Source organism: Taudactylus pleione, unplaced genomic scaffold, assembly GCF_031769625.1.
Source record: "Taudactylus pleione unplaced genomic scaffold, aTauple2 ptg000206l, whole genome shotgun sequence".
NCBI lineage: Eukaryota > Metazoa > Chordata > Amphibia > Anura > Myobatrachidae > Taudactylus > Taudactylus pleione.
The window spans coordinates 5,396,742-5,416,349 of record NW_028284608.1 but is presented as its reverse complement, the minus strand read 5'-3'; the positions used below and the strand labels follow the sequence as shown (position 1 = coordinate 5,416,349).

At 41.1% G+C, this 19,608-nt stretch overlaps 1 protein-coding gene across 4 annotated transcripts in view; it reads right to left on the bottom strand.

Annotated features, from left to right (window-relative positions):
- Positions 1-19,608, bottom strand: part of EML6 (EMAP like 6) — a 204,348-nt gene that overhangs the window by 49,258 nt on the left and 135,482 nt on the right. For 2 of the 4 annotated variants that reach the window (XM_088478005.1, XM_088478003.1), the window contains exons 24-27: positions 18,373-18,461; positions 14,360-14,536; positions 11,783-11,984; positions 10,649-10,775 (exon numbers count right to left, since the gene is read on the bottom strand). In XM_088478005.1, coding sequence (XP_088334131.1) covers positions 10,649-10,775; positions 11,783-11,984; positions 14,360-14,536; positions 18,373-18,461 — 595 coding nt within the window. Of the gene's footprint in view, positions 1-5,725; positions 5,741-9,670; positions 9,779-10,648; positions 10,776-11,782; positions 11,985-14,359; positions 14,537-18,372; positions 18,462-19,608 lie in introns of all 4 variants that reach the window. The other 2 variants (XM_088478002.1, XM_088478004.1) reach the window with 2 other exon arrangements.

The following is a 19,608-nucleotide window of genomic DNA, read 5'->3' as shown; positions in this document are numbered from 1 at the left end:
TGTTGCCCATCAGATTCTAGCTATTATCTTCTAGAAGGTGCTAGTTAAATGTTAAGCAGAATCTAATTGGTTGTTATGGGCAACATCTCCAATTCTTACTTTAGTAAATATACCCCTAGAAGAGGTCATTAAGTGTAATTTTGTTTCTGCTCGTGTAATATTATTATTATAGTTATTTTGATAGAATATTAAATAGTTTTAAACAGGGTGTTTCCAAAGGGAAAAGTGTAGACATTGCACAGTGAGCAGTGGCATCCCTTCCGACGGTGTCATCCGGTGTGGCCAAAAAGTGTGTCCACTCGGGAAGGGGCGTGGCCTCGCGGCCGAACCCCCTTGGCCCCATGCTTAACACTGGGTAGGGGGGTGTCGAAGGTGCATACTGCCATGAGTGCAGTGTCGGCTCCCTCACAGTGTCAGGAGCCAAGTGCTGCACATAATACTACAGTGCAGCACCAGGCTCCTATCACTGAGGGGGAGTCTGCACCTTGGTGTCACCTCTCAGCGGGTGACACCCGGGTGCGGCCCGCACCCTCCTTGTGACGACACTGAGAGTTTATGATCTCCAAGGAATTCGGACTTCAATGCATTTTAACAATGTGTATGGCCTATATGTCCCTTGGTTGTATAGCCCTCAATTTTAGCCTGACACAAACAGTAGATACAGCTTATCCATATTATCTTCATGTATTTGTGTCATTTACTTGTTTCTTGAACATACTGTATAGGGGTAAATGTACTAAGCCTTGGAGAGAGATAAAGTGGAGAGAGATAAAGGGGAAGATTTATCAAACCTTGGAAAGAGATAAAGTGGATGGAGATATAGGGCTTCTACGACCGCACGGCCGCCTCGATGTTTGTCCGACAGCGCCGGTCGTAGCGGGTCTCTTTCCAAAGGGGGCGAGCTGTCGATGTTGATTGACAGCTCGCCCCGTTTGGAAGGCGGGCCGGGGGGGTGGCAGGCAAAACGGAGGCGTTCCCAAGGGAACGCCTGCCGATTGGGGGAGGCCCCACTGACATCACTAGTGATGTCAGTGGAGAGGTTCCCGGCTCTGACAGAGCCAGAAGCTCTCCGGGGCTTACGACAAGTGAGACCCTACCCTAGGGTCTCGTCGTAAGCCCCGATGGTCGCGATGGTCTACGACCATCGAGGCCTTCACCCTAGCGATCGTTAGAGCTGTGGGTGTAAACCCACAGCCTAACGACCGAAACAGAGGCGGCCGGTCAGGATGCAAGCGGACGCCCAGTTTCTGAGCAACCGCTTGCATCCTCCGACCGCCTCGGAATGAGGGCGTTAGTACCAACCAAACAAAACGCTCCTGTCATTTTTCAAACGCAGGGGTATATTTACTAAGCCTTGAATGGAGATAAAGTGGGCGGAGATAAAGTACCAGCCAACCAGCTCCTAGGTGTCATTTTTTAAACACAGCCTGTGACATGGCAGTTAGGAGCTGATTGGCTGGCACCTTATCTCTGTTCACTTTATCTCCATCCAAGGCTTAGTAAATAGACCCCACAGCCTGTAAAGTGACAGTTCGGAGCTGATTGGCTGGTACTTTATCTCTGTCCACTTTATTTCTCTCTAATGCTGGGTACACACTAGATGATTTGTGTGTTTCCAGCGATGGCAGATGTTACCAGCATGATAGATCTGGTGTACGACCACCCGATATATATATCGTTCCCATGCCGCATCCAGAGGCATGGTGTCGGCCACCAGATCTTCTGATCTGCCGTCCATGAGCACAGCAGATCAGAATATGCGACGAACAACGCACGGAAGCTCGCAGTCACCCGTGCACAGTGAGCGATGTGGCGATATACTGTTCCGATCCATGTCGGAATAATATATTGTCTGATATATCACTTAGTGTGTACGCACCTTAAGCTTTGATAAATCTCCCTCAAAGTACCAACCAATCAGCTCCTAATTGTCATTTTTTAAACACAGGGGGCTCATGTATCAACGAGTTTTATAATACGCCACAACTTTTAAACTCGTTGTGTATGATAATGGGTCTCTAGCTAATCAGCTCCTAACTGTCATCTGTTTGAGAAATGACAGTTGGGAGCTGATTGGCTTGAGCACCATTTATCATACGCCATGAGTTTTAAAACTCATTGCATAGGATAAAACTAGTTGATAAATAAACCCCACAGCCTGTAAAGTGACAATTGAGAGCTGATTAGTTAGTACTTTATCTCTCTCCACTTTATCTCTATACAAGGCTTAGTACATCTGCCCCACTCAGTTTGAGCTTTTAAAGAACACTCAGAATAAAATATATATAAGTAGTTACCTTGGTGCTCTTTGACCGTATCAGAAGCACAAGAGTGCAGTCTGATGTCACAGAACCCCGAGGTGACTTCTATTAGGATACATTATTCTTTATAATGAGCAGTCATTTTATGATTAAGAAACTAAACCAATTTTGTATTTTTATCACTATTATAGTAAATTATGTTTTAGTCTAAATACACTTTCTTTTTTAGATTATGTCATTTTTTTAAATATGGACTACAAAGATGGAAGACCAGCACTGTTTGTTTGTTTTCATAATCCTAGAATTGCCACTGGAAATCTCAGTCATCAGAGATATCAGGACTGTATTTATTATTACTTGTGGCACTTTTGTGTGTTTGAATGTTTTTTTATTGCATTGGTCAAAATACACCTTCCCGTAAGTAAGCAAATGTAAGGTGCCAAACTACACCAGATTTTCCCAGGGTCTTCGGACCTATGTTGGAGACAATGTGGCCAAATAGGTTGCTATTTTCATGTGTGGTGGGACTGCCATACGATATCCAAATACTGGGATGAAGTCATGTCTTTGGTGTCCAAAGTGCTCAGTGTTTCTCCCCCTAGAGACCCTCTACACATGCTTTTATGTAAACCCATTGGCTCCCTCTCTAAACCCCAGAACAAACTTTGTGGCCATATCTATAATGCTGCTAAACTGTTGATCACCACAAACTGGAAACAAACTGAAGCTCCGGCAATGGCCTCATTGATTAATAAAATATGGTATTTGGCTTCTATTGAATACATCACTGCACTCCTTCATGATTCAGTGACTAAGTTTCATGCAACCTGGGAACCTTGGTATTCTGCATTTCACAGACAGTTGCCCGGTATGGAGTGATATTGGCTATCCGTAAATGATTTACTATACTGTAGCTTGCCTTTCTTTAATTTCCTTCCCCCTCTCTTTTTCTTTATTTATTATTTCTTTATTTTGTTTTTGTGTTTTTGTATTTTTTGTTACAAATAAAAAATTTGATTGAAGTGTATTTTTGGTGCAGTTTTATTTTTTGGGAAATAATACTTGATATGATTGAATTGTAGATCGTTCAAAAAAATTTGTGTATATGTTTATTTTTATGCTGTATTTTCTATTAAAATATAAATAAAGAGATTCCCAAAAAACTTTTTAGAGGTATACTTATATTTTAAAATAATACTTTCACACCTGAATACAAAGAGTGCCCCCACAAAGGAGTTCTTTCTGTTGTCCTGCTTCACAGGATAATTGCAGCCAAAAAAAATGTATATGATGAGACCTGATTTTCTCCACCTTATAAGCACTGTAAAAAGTCCTATTGCATGAAAAAGTCCCATGCAAAGCAAGGATATACCTGCGAAATGCGCTCGCTTCCTCATTTATTCTCATTAGCATTGTATCTCATCTGTCCGGCTAGATATTAATCACCTTACTTATATTTAACAAATGAAAATGTTTGTGGGGTTGATCAGTATTATCTGCCCCAAGGAATTAAGCAAATTGGGATGTACCTCGCAAAGTATAGGTAGCCGTTTCATTGTGTTTGGTGAAGCGTCCACATGATTATTTAGGTTTTGTAGCAGGCTTAGGGTGGTTTTTTATCAGAGTTTTTATCACAGAAAAAAAGGACTTGTAGAAGCACATCTCCAGTGGTGGTGGAACAACAGGATGCAGCCTATATTATCAGAGGGACACCGTTCCGGTGATACTTTAGATAGTTAAATTATATTTGATCAATGTATTAAAAACAGAAGTGACTCATATAATAAGGAGAGTCTCACAGACTAGAGTAGGACATCCCCCCCCCCCCAATAGGGAAATGGGCAGGAATTGGGGGCATGTTTCTTAGTGAAACGCGTCATCATAGAACCACCACCTCTGACTTGATTTGACTGCCTTGCCACCTACAGTAGCCACCCTCCCCTCCTACAACTCTCCCAGAGGGGGAAGATAAAATGCTGTTAATTATGGTTTAGACATGAGCAAAATAGTTCAGTATTTTGCGAGAAAAATCTAAAAAGTTACGTTAAGTTGTAGGGGTGGTCCTAAAGTGGTAGTAGAGTGGAACTTAAAGTGAAGTTTTTGCTGTTTTCAACACAAATTTCTAGCTGGACCTGCAGAGGTTCTGCACCAGGTTTTCATTAGTGTAGTTCCAGAAACTGAAGTTAGGCCAGAATGTGGGTGTGCTCCTTGTAAAGCACTTAGTTGACAATTTCCACTGCCATGTTTTGTAGCTCATAAATTACCTTTATTGTGGGGTTGTCCTGCAGTCTACTAGGTAACAGAAAAGTTCTATAAGAAAGGCACTTCTGATTTATATACAAGGGGATGGCCAATAAATACATTAATCTGTCTGTCCTCTATAAAAATCAATTTATATATACTTACTAAGAGTTGTGGGAGTACTGTAACTATAGCTGTTTTTGGAGGAGGAAATAATTAATAAAACTTTACTTTATGCCAAAGATAAAGTAGAAACTCACAGGAACGTTGGATAATGTTTTTGCTCTTTATGCTTCACCTATGATTTTATTACATTTTGTTTGTCTTTTACCATATAGATTACAAAGATAGAAGGTTCTTTTGTTATATATTATTCCATTATTGTTATATTATTATTCCATTATTCATACAAGTCTAACCAACTCTGCGACAGGTCTACAGTATTTGGACCAATTTAACTTCAGGTCTTTGATAAGTATTGTGAGGATCATTATAATAAAATTATCTAGTTGTGTTTTGCTTAAACGGTTCAGTGACACCTCATCATGAAATGGAGATATGTCATACCTACGATTGTGGCCAGTTTATTGAGCATATCCAGGCAGATAAATAGGTGGAACTTTTCGCTTGCAGAGCACAATTAATAATGCTTGCACCAGATTTACAAACCCTTGCTAAACGTTAAACAAAGATATTTACTTACATGCTGCAAGTGGGCAGTAACCCACACCAACGAATCGGAAATTAGCTTTCATTCATTAAACTTGCAGTAGAGCAATTTAAGGTAATTGCTGACTGGTCCCTGCGGGTTACCGTACATTTGCCCTTTACCCTATTTTAGTATATGTCCCCCAACAGCTGTATCACACGTCAGTTGAAAAATACCATTTTGTAGAAGTCTGTTGGTTTCCTTGTCTTTCGAGTATATAAATTACACTGTAATGTACGTTTCCTATATTAATGATTATCGTATCATGGTACTGTTGCAAAGTATAACTCGGCTCTGGGGACAATGATACAATAAACCTACGATTGTCTAGCTCTATTCTCCATCTATACAGCGCTGGTGGACTACGCACAGTTGATGGTTAGAATATTAGCAAATAATTGATGACAATAACACGAAAATAAAACTGATAACTCTGCGGTGCGATGCATGATTGTCTCAGCACATTAGCTAATGTAAATGTATGTAAAATGACATTTTCTGTGTTGATACTTACTTGACAATGCCCTGCCTCCAGAGGAAAGCAGATTAAAACACAATGCAAATATTAACCGTTTCTTACTCATTGGTACAACCCAAAGCAATATGGTGCCACATTTTCCCATTCATACAGAAGCAGGCCATACAGGAGAGGATCAATTCATTTATCTATTATATAATGGAACATTATTAACAAGTCTAGATATTTCCCGCAATATAACATGTAATCACTTAGATACTGGTATTGATTCTGTATATCACTGCTAGTATTACCCATCTTCTCCTGTGTGGCTTTTGTTATTTGGCATTCAATAGTTTTTATGCTGAAGCATTAATCATTTCCATGTTATTTGCATACAGTGTTTCATAACCTTAGATTAACAGGTTTAGCTAAAAAAAACAACAAATAATAATAATAAAAATAAACATATTTCAGACCACATGCATGACGTTTGGAGGAGATGAGATAAAAGCTTATTCCCCATTCTGGGGTGCAGTGTACACCTAAACCCAATTCTTGGTACAGTGGACGTCTGGCTGTGAGCAGGACTTGCAGGGGCAATGGGGTTCCCAGTATCGGGAAGAATGTCACATTGTGCATTTCCATAGTAAGTTGTCACAGTTTCCTAAGTTTATTTCAGTTATGTTGTCCAGTGACCTAAGCGATGGGTCAGCTTGGCTACCAAATGCCATATACTGTATAAAGATTGGTTCTATGACCCTCAAATAGACATGGTGCAGCCTACAAAGTGATCTGTCCCATAAGATAACATATTATACTCTATGTATAACGTTAAAATAGCTATAAAAGAATCCTGTTAGCTTCAGACAGAGTAATTCATAAATTGTTTGATCTCTTTGCTCGAAAGGAAACTAATTCAGAAAGTTGTGGCTATATCAATGTAACAAGTGTGTTTAATTTCATGCTGCTGTACATATACAATGTCTACTGTGGGCAAGTGATCCTATGCACATATCCTCATGTAATATATGGTTGTCAAAAGACAGACCAAGGTTCCAATAATGTGACTTGAAAACATTAAAAATTAATCATCAATTAAAATAAAAGGAGATATAAAATACAGTTTGATAAAACTATGTTCCAGTTCTCCTATACACCAATCCCATGATAAAATTGGATGCATTTTTTAACATAAATCACTATGGCAGGCTATAAGAAGAATGTTGGTATTTACCATTTCCCCTTTGTTTTCTTGAGCCTATTTTTAATAATTAATGATTCTGGACTACCATAGCAACAACAGTCACATGGCATATGATGCAGTGAGCAAAAAGCCTTTGGAATGACGCTCTAAAATCTGCCTTCACTGTCATATCCTGCTTCTCGCCCCATTGCTTTTACATGTTTTACTGAGAGTTTTGAGCCCGTGTGTGTAGCAGACTGAGTGTGTTTGGCAGACATTTTTGTTTGCCAACTAGAGATATTTTGAAAAGAAGATAATCATTTCTAGGAGGAAGGGTAAGAAAAATATTGCTATAGGATAAATTGCCTAATTAGGGAAAATGGTTTCTTTCAAAAAGGGTACAGGAATATTTATAGTAACCCTCACGGTTTTGATCCTGAAATTTCAAACAGCAATTTTATCAAAAGCAAAACATGCCTGTTTTTGCATTTAAGATACTTGGTGTTTGAAATTTTGATGTTAAAACCACCAATAATTGCAAAAGCCACTGGTTGTAAATTTAGCTTCAACAGTCTGAAAGTTATTGAATTAAAAAGTTAAATAGTTTATACAAGGGAGGGGATAATTCTCATAATTGAGGAGGTGCCACCATTGTAACAAAGAGAATTAATCACTTATGCAGAAAAATCGCAAAAGGACTTTCTGTAACTCTAAATGGTGCACTGACTATTTTATTGTCTAATAAATTGTAATAACTTTTATTGGTATACTTTAAAAATTACACCTAGCAAAAGGAAGCAAGATATTAAAAACCAGAAAAGCAAAAAAAAAAAATAAAATAGGTTAAATCATTGCATTAATGCTTCAGTCTTCTGCTGAATTTTTCACATCTGACAAATCACATAAAATAAACTATAACTAACATAACTTTGTTTAGTAATTGATTCTTGTTCTGATGTATCAGTACATGTCACTGTTATACTTTATATTTTATTTAAGATTCTAGTTTCTCATTCTGCTGATAGTAGAGAGAAGGAAATTCACTGCCTAAAGAACGAGCCTAAAGGATTAGCATTAGAAAAGCATAATGAATAAATATTTTTGCCCATCCAACTCCCCAGGTCAAATTAAAACAAGGAGGAAAGGGAATTTTAAAAATCCACTTTATGCAAATTTTCCCATTTAGCGTCTGCTAAAGAACCAATAGGTCTGATATGTCAATTTATTAATTAAATAAACAGGGCACCACAGTCACTAAGCCATGTTGCTAGTCTACAAAAGCAGAACAGCAGTTGAAGAAACGCGTCGCTATGAGTGGAGAAGTACCCTATCACATTTTTTTACTCTTTCTACTTTTATTCTATTTTTTTTCTATTTTTTTTTCTCTCCAGTATTTATATATTTTTTATAATGTAAACATCATTTACACAACACTGTTATGCTGTGTTGTATTTTATTCTGCGTATTCTGCAAGTTATTATACCTGATGATGCATGTCCTGATGTAGCATTCATGTTTATACTGTAAGCGATTTGCATGCAATATGTGTATGTATGCATATATTTATTATATTCTTCTTTATCTTTGACTTTTGATACACTGCTCAATCAAGTACAAGAAGTACTGTAACCCATAGGAACCAATCACATTTCAGATTTCATTATAGGGCCCAAACATCAGCAATCTATTAGGAGCAATTGTGCTGATTGTGTAAAAAAATTGGCAATGTTCACCGGTTGCCGATTCTGACCAAAAAGTGATCGGCATCGGTAAATCAGATTGTCCAACATGTAAGATTTCTACAACCAATTGGGCCTGTAGATTGCTAGTGTATGGTAACGATCACTCGTTTTGCAGAGAGTTACTAGTAAAATGATGATCCTTTTACGATTGGCAGATGCGTTCTTTAATGAAATTGGTGGATTGGAGATTTGTTAAATTGGTGGTTTAAAACGGTGAATATTTTTTTTTTTATTGCTGGTTTATGGGCCCTTTAGTCTGACTACACTAACCTGTTATAACACTTGTATCTGATTGGTGGCAGATGGAAAGCAGAATATCATTAATTTTTACACCTTTGTTATTAAATAAGCCCCAAAATTCTAATATGGCTCTAACAGGTGTACTGAAGAAGCCAACAGGTAGATAACTCCCTCAATTCAATGTTCTACAGATTGTGGCTTTAACAAAAAAGTAAAACATGTTTCATTCATGCATATACATACATTCATTCAAGCACATGCTCACACCTAATATCCCTCATAAATCTCATCCTACAAACATATTATCGGATCTTTGTATTACTGTATTTAAAATAGAAATATTAACTGGAACATCAGAAAACAAGCTATAACGAATTGTGCACCAAAAGCAACGCAAATAGAATATTCACATTCAATAACAAATCAGTATAAAGAATGTCGGAGACGCTATGTACAATATTGTAAACCTGGAATATGTTAAAAATACGTGTTTTTTTTTTTTTGCTTTGTTTGTTTTTTATGTCGGACATTATTATAAGCTAATGAAAAATGTGTTCCTTTGTATCCAGATAATAGGAGTTATGCTGACAATGTTTTGGTGAGTATAACAGCCCAATGCACATTTGCCTGTGTGCTGCATAGGAAAGACACTAGTAAACAACATGGAAGAGGAAGAGGTGTGGTTAGCTTGGGGTGGGGCATATGCATGTACTGGTGAAATGCAACATCTCGCAGTCATATTGCATTCTAGAATTCAAAAGCGTTGCATCTTGTCGAATGCCACGTGCAAGGAAGCACATGATTCACGTGTGTGAATCCATGCAGAATACTTACCTTCTCAGAAAGTGCATGATCATAGAGATTAGAGATGAGCAGGGGTCAAAATACTCGCAAACACCAAAATTATCACCTGATTTTGGCAGGTTACATTGGTATCTGAACCTAATGCCCATAGCAAGGACAGAAAAGTAGAGGGGAAGAAGACAGAAAAAGAGAAAAGAAGACAAGATATAGAGGAGACAGAAGAAAGGAGTACACAACGTTTCTTCTGTGTCTTGGTTTCATTTTGTTCAATTACCAAAAGTGAAATTGGACTGAATAAACAAAGCTGCCACTACTACGGGATGGAGCATTTAGAAGCAGGACAGACCTATGGGAGGGTATTTGCAATCTCTCTGAATGTTCTGTCTCCTAGGTGACATTAAGCCAGCATGAAATGTTATATGAGTGCAATCTGAACAGAGATGAGCTGGAGATATTATCAAGGTCTCATATACACTAAGTGAGACTAGTGATACTACTCTGCCAGTATTAAGATATCTTTAGAAATCTTCAAGGCAGTGATTCAATGTCGGATACATTGACGATGTCTATAATTGTGGAAATTATAAAAACAAAAAAAATGAGCCAGTTTGCTATTATAGGAGCCAAATCATCTGCCCAGAAAAATGAACGAGGGATGTTTATTGATTTTAATGCAAGCAGACAGATGTTTCCTGCTCATAGCAGTCAACATGAGCTAACGAGACATCGAGAAATTAATTTGAATTGATAACAGGTTTTCGTCAGTTCTCGATGAGATTATAACACAGACTGGGAATAAATATGCAAAACACCAAGGTCATGGCAGCAAACAATTTTGGTGTTTAGTGTGGTCTAAAAATGGAATTCGAGAACATTATATATGTGATTGCATATAAATATCTATCTAACATATACTTCTTTCCATACGGTTCATTGTCTAAGTGTGCTATGTCCATACTGTATGTGAAGCAGAGGTCACCCACACCTGGTGTCTGCACCTGAATGTACCTTTCCTCCACGGAAGCTTCCTTCATCTGCTGATGGGGCTTTGTTCCTTCCATTTCTCTGATGCTCACGGCATAGATCTTAGTGGTGTAATCAATAGATTTCTCTCTCGCAACATCGCTGTCATAACCTAGGATTCAAAATGCAGAAGCTTCTAAGCCAGTCGTTCCCAAGTTCTGTCCTCAATGGACCCCAACAGTCCATGTTTTAAGGATATCCATGCTTGAGCACAGACAACTTAATTAGCACCTCAACTTTATTTAACCATCTGTGCTCAACCATGGAAATCCTTAAAACATGGACTGTTAGGGAGCCTTGTGGACAGAGTTTGGTAATCACTGTTCTAAGCAGATATTTTATAGTCATACAGTTCATAAAAAAAAAGAAAAAGAAAATAATGAAATGGTAAATTTATAAATTCCCTTTTCTCCTTCAACCATCTGGTAGACAAAGATAATCACTAACTGTGTACATTACAAACCCACCATATAAAGATTAAAGCTACGACCTTAGGAAGCACCATTTCATATATCTTCCACGAGTCCACACTACCGAGTCACACTGAGCTCCCGCGTTGCTCGACTTGTAGCACACGGAGGATAGATGTACAGTATGTGGGCACATCGGTACAAAAAATTAAATAAAACCTCTTTTGACAATTAGTAGTATATTACAAATGCAGATCACCAAAGAGGCTAGAACTGCAGAGCATTGCTCCTTCCCAGACACCCACCAAGAGCAAGCCAACTGTCCAGATGCGAACAGGGAGAAACGACCAGAACCAGTAACCCAAAAGGTGTGCCAATTCAAGGTCCGCTAAGATTGTGTTTGACCTCCGGCAAGTAGCTATAGTTGTCTGGATAATTGGACATAAAGGGGCTGAGCATCAGGCATCTCTCTCTATATCAGTTTGCAGGGTGATAATTGTCATGTGAGTGCTAAATACATGTGGGTGCTTGCTATTCTTCTGTAGCAAGTAAAGCTGGACCTACAAACAATACAGCTTCAATGGCTTGCCAGCTAAAGATCATTACTCTCTAAACTAAATCTATCTATTCAGTCATGTATATAGTCCTTCTGCATATAGTCCTACAATCTAAGACAGGTCATATCTGTGAGTTTGTCTACCATGCCTACCTCCATCCTCTTCTGCATCAGTGTCTGATTCCTCACTGTCCACGGGTTTGCTCTCTAGATTACCAAATGCTTCTCGTGTCCAGATCATGAGTGCAGTATCTGCGCCACCTACAGTCAGCAGCGTGGAGTCATCGTACAACCACCTGACGTTGGTCACATGAGCACTGTGGCCAACATACTTTTTGAATCTTGCATCACGACCCTGGAAGTTAGACAAATGTTACATATGATCATTTAATCGCTAGCAATAATATTGCTCCACAACATGAAAATGAAAATAACAGGGAGTTTAAAAGACACTTCAATACAATATTAATGATTTACATAGCACCAATCAAAACTAAAGTGTAACATTTAGAAATGTATGTGTGAAAATTAAAATGTTTGACATTATATCTAATTTAAATGCAAGTCATATTGCTCTATTATCAGACACTGTGGGACCTATAAGGAGTCCTGCATTATCATTCAAGTGCAGCTGTGGAGGGAGCCATCTTGTGAGCTAAATCAATATTTGAGAGACTGCAGCCTACTATATACCTATGTTCTAGTAATAAATAACATCAACAATGTATTTTGTAAATATATCTATGGATTGCTTGCTCACAGGGCCAGCACGTACCCTCTTGGTGCATTTTAGGCAACACCACCAGTACTTGTTGGGTACCGCATCCTAAATCCACTGCCCTGCTCCCACTCCTCTTGCTAACTTGTGTGGACTCGCATGATCACATGGGAATATGGTGCCTGCCGCATATTCTCTTGGGAGTGTGGTGCAGGACGCATGTTCTCTTGGGAGAGTGGTGCCAGCGGCATGTTTTTTTGGGAGTGTGGTGCCAACTGCATGTTCTCTTGGGAGAGTGGTGCCAGCCGCATGTTTTTTGGGGAGTGTGGTGCCAACCGCATGTTCTCTGGGGAGAGTGGTGCCAGCCACATGTTCTCTTGGGAGTGTGAAGCCAGACGCATGTTCTCTTTGTAGAGTGGTGCCAGCCGCATGTTCTCTTGGGAGAGTGGTGCCAGCCGCATGTTCTCTTGGGAGTGTGAAGCCAGATGCATGTTCTCTTTGTAGAGTGGTGCCAGCCGCATGTTCTCTTGGAAGAGTGGTGCCAGCCGCATGTTCTCTTGGGAGAGTGGTGCCAGCAGCATGTTCTCTTGGGAGAGTGGTGCCAGCTGCATGTTCTCTTGGGAGAGTGGAGACAGCCGCATGTTTTTTTGGGAGTGTGGTGGCAACCGCATGTTCTCTTGGGAGAGTGGTGCCAGCCGCATGTTCTCTTGGGAGTGTGGTGTCAGCTACATGTACTCTTGAGAGTGTGGTGCCAGGCGCATGTTCTCTTGGGAGTGTGAAGCCAGACGCATGCTCTCTTTGTAGAGTGGTGCCAGCCGCATGTTCTCTTGGGAGAGTGGTGCCAGACGCATGTTCTCTTGGGAGAGTGGTGCCAGCAGCATGTTCTCTTGGGTAAGTGGTGCCAGCCGCATGTTCTCTTGGGAGAGTGGTGCCAGTCGAATGTTCTCTTGGGAGAATGGTGCCATCCGCATGTTTTTTTGGGAGAGTGGTGCCAACCGTATGTTCTCTTGGGAGAGTGGTGCCAGCCGCATGTTCTCTTGGGAGAGTGGTGCCATCCACATGTTTTTTTGGGAGTGTGGTGCCAACCGCATGTTCTTTTGGGCGAGTGGTGCCAGCCGCATGTTCTCTTGGGAGAGTGGTGCCAGCCGCATGTTCTTTTGGGAGAGTGGTGTCATCCACATGTTTTTTTGGGAGTGTGGTGCCAACCGCATGTTCTTTTGGGAGAGTGGTGACAGCCGCATGTTCTCTTGGGAGAGTGGTGCCAGCTGCATGTTCTCTGGGGTGAGTGGTGCCAGCCGCATTTTCTCTTGGGAGAGTGGTGCCAGCCGCATGTTCACTTGGGAGAGTGGTGCCAGCAGCATCTTCTCTTGGGAGAGTGGTGACAGCCGCATGTTCTCTTGGGAGAGTGGTGCCAGCAGCATGTTCTCTTGGGTGAGTACTGCCAGTCTCATGTTCTCTTGGGAGAGTGGTGCCATCCGCATGTTTTTTTGGGAGTGTAGTGCCAACCGCATGTTCTTTTGGGAGAGTGGTGCCAGCCGCATGTTGTCTTGGGAGACTGGTGCCAGCTGCAGATCTCTTGGGAGTGTGGGGTGAGCTGCTTGTTCTCTTGGAGCGGCATGTTCAAAATAAAATTTATACCTGTCCTTTCTGTGACCCCAAATGTAAACATTGATTTGGGGGAGGGGGAATAGAAGGACCTACGCGTTTATTGGCCTAGAGCAACCTGTAGCCTTAATCAGGCCCAGACTCCAACCCCATAACACTGTATCTCAAATATATTCAAATATATTCAGTAAGCTCCATTTTTGTGGATATAATCAGTAGTTAATTTTCTTTTAACAAGATACAACTTGTAGTTTAGGTTTAGCGGTTCTTTCAGAAATTGTGACTCACAACTGTTGGTGTTGGCAGGTCGAGCAGATACTTATAATTCTACAAAAAGTTAGAGATCAAGGTTGCCAACGTCTGACCTAATGTTTAGGAAGTGACCAAACTGTTTGCTGGAGACTTGCCTTTACTGGATAGGAAAAGAGTTTCACAAATCCAAAATCATCCCCTGTAGCTAAAGATTTTTTGTCTTTGGTGAGAGAAGCGGCATTCACGTCAGTGACATCGCTGTGGGCAGGCCAGATTCCTTCACACGTAGAGCCGAGCACGCAGGTCCACGAGTGCCATTCTATCCGTTCCATCTGTAACAATATGTTTTATATGTAAACAAAAAAAAACAACACATCTTATCACGCACAAAAAAGGGAGGGACAATAGAAAATAGCTCATGCTTCCGTTCATGGGACTGATTCAGAGAGAAGATGCTAAGATTCTATCGCTGCTGCAAATTTGTAAGCAGCGGCTGTGCAAAAATATGCAGATGTCCCATCCACCCAGACATGTACTGAGATATCCCCCGGCGGTATGCAAATCCAAGGGACTGCATAGGTCCACTCCGGTTGTACAGCGGCGGCTCCAGAGGTGGGTCTGCAGCACAGTCCAATATTCTTCATAGGGGAGCCCCACCCACTGCCAGTGAGTCCCAGCCAGTGATGTTTAGCAGCGTTTGGGGTGGCAGTTGGTGTGGCTCCCCTATTTGAATTTTGGACTGTGCTGCAGTCTGGAGTCACCACTGGTTGTAACTATTAATACACTACATTGCGAATTTGAGTAATGTAATGAGATCATAGCTCTCACGTAGAATTCTTTGTAAGATAGGGTTCAAGGAGTGATCTGCATTGTATAATAAAATCAAATGATGAATATATATATATATATATATTAGGGATGTGCAGGCTCGGATAGGTTCGAGTTTGCACGTGGAGTTCGGATTTTTCCCTCCAAAAAAACGGAACTCAGAACGAGGCAAAACGTCATCTTACATGGACGAACATCATCATTCCTGGTCTTTTGTCCAGGAATGATGATGTTCGTCCATGTAAGATGACGTTTTGCCTCGTTCTGAGTTCCGTTTTTTTGGAGGGAAAAATCCGAACTCCACGTGCAAACTCGAACCTATCCGAGCCTGCACATCCCTAATATATATACACACACACACACACACAGTATATATATATATATTCATATTCATGTTTTAATAAAAATGTTTCTTTTTTATATGCTGTTTTTTTTAACATTGTTTTTCCAAATCTTATTTATATTTATTATTGTATGTTTACATTATGTATCAAGACTGCAACTCAGCTGGTACAATTATACTCCCACCAGACAGCATAAAAAACATTCTCCGGTGAAGTTGTGGGAAAGGAAAGCAAGATAAAGCGCTAAGTATAACCAGGGGCGTGACTGTTTCTTCCCAAATAACAGTAACAGGCACGTGTCTGGGGTAGACAGTCATGGAGAGGACACAGGGCCTGATTCAGAGCCGGACGCTCTTTCAGAGCGCTCGCTCTGAATCAGGGCGTTTTTTTTTTGTTGCGGCCTCCTGGCCGCTCGCTAAGATGTGGGTGACCACCCACAGCTTTTGCGAGCGGCCAGGTGATGGTCGCGATGGTCTCGACCATCGCGACCATTGAGGCTTGTGACGAGACCCTTGTGGTAGGGTTTCGTCCATCGCAAGCCCCAGAGAGCTTCCTGCTCTAACAGAGCAGGAAGCTCTCCACTGACATCACTGGTGATGTCAGTGGTGCCTCCCACAAAAGTGCCCAAGCCTCTAACCCCAAGCGACTTTTTAATACATTTAAATTACTTCTTACCCCTCCGTCACCCAACCCACCTGCTACTATCAGTGCACAAGATCTTGCTTCCTATTTCAAGAACAAGATTGATAATATCCAAAATGAAATGGTATGCACTTCCTCAGCCAGGGTTTTGTTCAATTCCCTACCTGAACCTAGTAGCTACACTCTTCTCATCCTCCTACTCTACTACCTCTCCTCTTGATCCTATACCCTCACAAATCAGTAAAGCTCTGTCTCCTGTGCTCATTCCACACTTAACTAAAATCTGTAATCTCTCTTTCTCTACTGGTATCTTTCCATCACTGTTCAAGCATACAGTGATCACTCCCATTTTGAAAAAACAAAATTCTGACACTAACTCTCTCTCAAATTCCCGTCCTATCTCCCAGTTACCTTGCCCCTCCAAGCTACTGGAGAGACTTGCCTACACTCGCCTCATACACTTTCTTAACACCCACAACTTATTGGATCCACTTCAGTCAGGCTTTCGTTCCCAACACTCCACTGAGACAGCACTGACTAAGGTAGTAAATGATCTGGTCACTGTCAAGGTTAAAGGCCATTATTCACTTCTTATTCTTCTAGATCTCTCTGCTGCCTTTTGACACTGTTGACCACTCTCTTCTCATACAAACACTACAATCCATAGGTCTTCAGGAAACAGCACTTTCTTGGTTCTCATCCTACCTATCTAATCGCTCTTTCACTGTTTGCTTTTCTGATTCTACCTCCACTTCGCTACCTCTATCAGTTGGAGTACCACAAGGTTCAGTATTAGGTCCTCTGCTTTTCTCAATCTATACCACCTCTCTTGGCAAACTAATCAGCTCTTTTGGTTTTCAGTATCATCTGTACGCGGGCGATACTCAAATTTACCTATCCTCCCCAGATGTGTCACCATCTGTGATGGTCCATGTCACTGAATGTCTCTCTGCCATTTCATCTTGGATGTTATCTCGCCACCTCAAACTTAATATATCCAAAACAGAATTAATTATATTTCCACCGGCCAATAGCAGTTACCAACCTGATATCTCTATTACTGTTGACAACTCGACAATCAACCCACCCCACAAGCTCGTAGCCTAGGTGTCATCCATGACTCTGAACTGTCTTTTGTTCCCCACATTCAATCTGTCTCTAAATCCTGTTACATACATCTAAAAAACATAGCCAAAATTCGACCATATCTTACGCAAGACACTGCAAAAACTCTAATTCACGCACTCATAATTTCACGCATTGACTATTGCAATAGTCTCCTTATTGGTCTTCCCAAAAACAGGCTCTCCCCACTACAATCCATTTTGAATGCAGTTGCGAGGTTGATCTTTCTCACCAAACGTTCAGTGTCTGCTGATCCACTCTGTCAGTCCCTCCATTGGCTGCCGGTCTTCTACCGTATTCAATTTAAAATACTTACACTCACACATAAAGCTATTAACCAAACCACACCAACATACATCTCTTCACTTATCTCAAAATATCTTCCAACCCGACATCTCCACTCTGCACAAGATCTGCGTCTCTCATCCCCGCACATTACTTGTTCCCACGCTCGGTTACAGAACTTTTTTCGGGCTGCTCCCACCCTGTGGAATGCCTTACTATGCACAATAAGACTTTCCGCTAGTTTCCAAACATTCAAGCGTTCTCTGAAAACTCACCTCTTTAGACAAGCTTATCAGATTCCAGGACCGCCCACCTAACCTTTTTATAGCTCCCTATCTAACTCTCTTCTTATAGTAAACATCTATCACATCTTCTCTTTCTTCAATTTAACATCATCTTAACCCTAGGCCAACTTTCCAGTGTGATTGGATTATACAGCCCACCAAGAACATCTGCAATCGGGCTGGACCAAATTGCAATATGTAGCACCTCTCCTTGTGTATCAACACCTATTTCCCTATAGATTGTAAGCTTGCGAGCAGGGCCCTCTTACCCTTATGTATGTATGTATGTATGTTTGTCTTTTACAACCCAGTTTAATGTTAATGTTGATTCAAATTGTAAAGCGCAACGGAATTTGCTGCGCTATATAAGAAACTGTTAATAAATAATAAAATAAACGGCAGGCGCTCCTTCGGGAACGCCTCCTTTGGTGTAGCCACCCCCCACCCCGCCTACAAAACAGGGCGAGCTGTCGATCAACATCGACAGCCGCCCCTTTTGCAGTGAGTCCCGGAGCGAGAGAACTTGCGCAGTACCCCACCATCGACCCGCTTGCGAGCGCTATGTGCTCGCAGGAGGGTCTGAATCAGGCCCACAGGACATGCAGACACTGATGTACAATAGACACACCAGTAACACAGACAGCGAGAGACAGGAATTACCTCCGCAGATTTAATGACGTATCTTTTTCCTCTTGGAGCTTCAAAAAATAACTGTTCTTTGGCGCCAGTATTAACTTGCAGCAATTTACCTTTATAATGAAAGACATAATTGTCAGTAATTATATAACATGGTAGAGATTTGTAACTCATTTCTTACATCTCTTGAGAGCAATACACATTCTGTGTCCTGCATGGCAGCTGAATATTCAGCAATTCTTATAGTCATGGTACTCAGGGCAATTATCCAAGGTTAGACCATCATCATATATCGTCTTTTATTAAAGCAGAGGCACAGGTCCTGATTCTATGTCGGATGCAACGGCGATGTTGGACGCAGCGGAGCAATGATTTCCTACTGCGCACGCGTCTAAGGCCCGTATTCAATTTGAAACGTTAAGTCCGGATCCGCGTTAAGTTACCATCGATGACGTCATTATCGCCTGTTTTGGTTTTACTCTGTATTCAATTTGAAAAACTTTCCGCCTAGGCGGAAAGTCAATGTAATGTACTAGGCGGTAAAGTATCGCCTAAGAATAGCAGGCGGAAAAAAGTGCAGAATTGGGGTTTTGGGGTGCAACATTACGGGAACCCCTGTGCAGCCTTCAGACAGTCCCCCAAAGGTAATCTGTGTCAGAAAAAAAAAAAAAACTTAAGGACACCCCAAAAATTTTCTTTGAAAAAGGGGGCAAAAAAAAAAATGTTGGGGTACAAACTTAAAAACTAGCGAACTTGACTCTGGGGGGGTCCCCAAGTATGCCCCAAGTGTTTTTTTGATTGGATTTTTCACAATTTTTTCAACTTCACTTTTTTATCTTTAAATATGCTGACCCCCATGTTCAAGTACCCCAAATTTGCTGGGAATAGTTATTTTCTGGAAAAAATGCTCCTAAATACTATTCTGCACCACGTATAGAAAAACGCTATTTAACAGCTATTGAGCCCATTTAAAACACTGAATACCTTCAGCAAGCCAAATCGGGGGGTACCATAGGGAACCCCCATGTCAGAGCATCATTTGGGGAGTGTCAGGCTGATTTCCCCAAAACTGACAGCACTTTCAGCTTGTTAAAGTATCGCCGGGTCCCGTTTACGCGTACTTTCAAATTGAATACGGGGTAAAGCGTGCATGCGCGCGATACTTTTCCGCCTCCAAAACAGGCGAAGTCGGCGTTACGTCCGGGCCGCGTTAACTTAATGCAGCTCGGCTCAAATTGAATACGGCTCTAAGTCGCATCA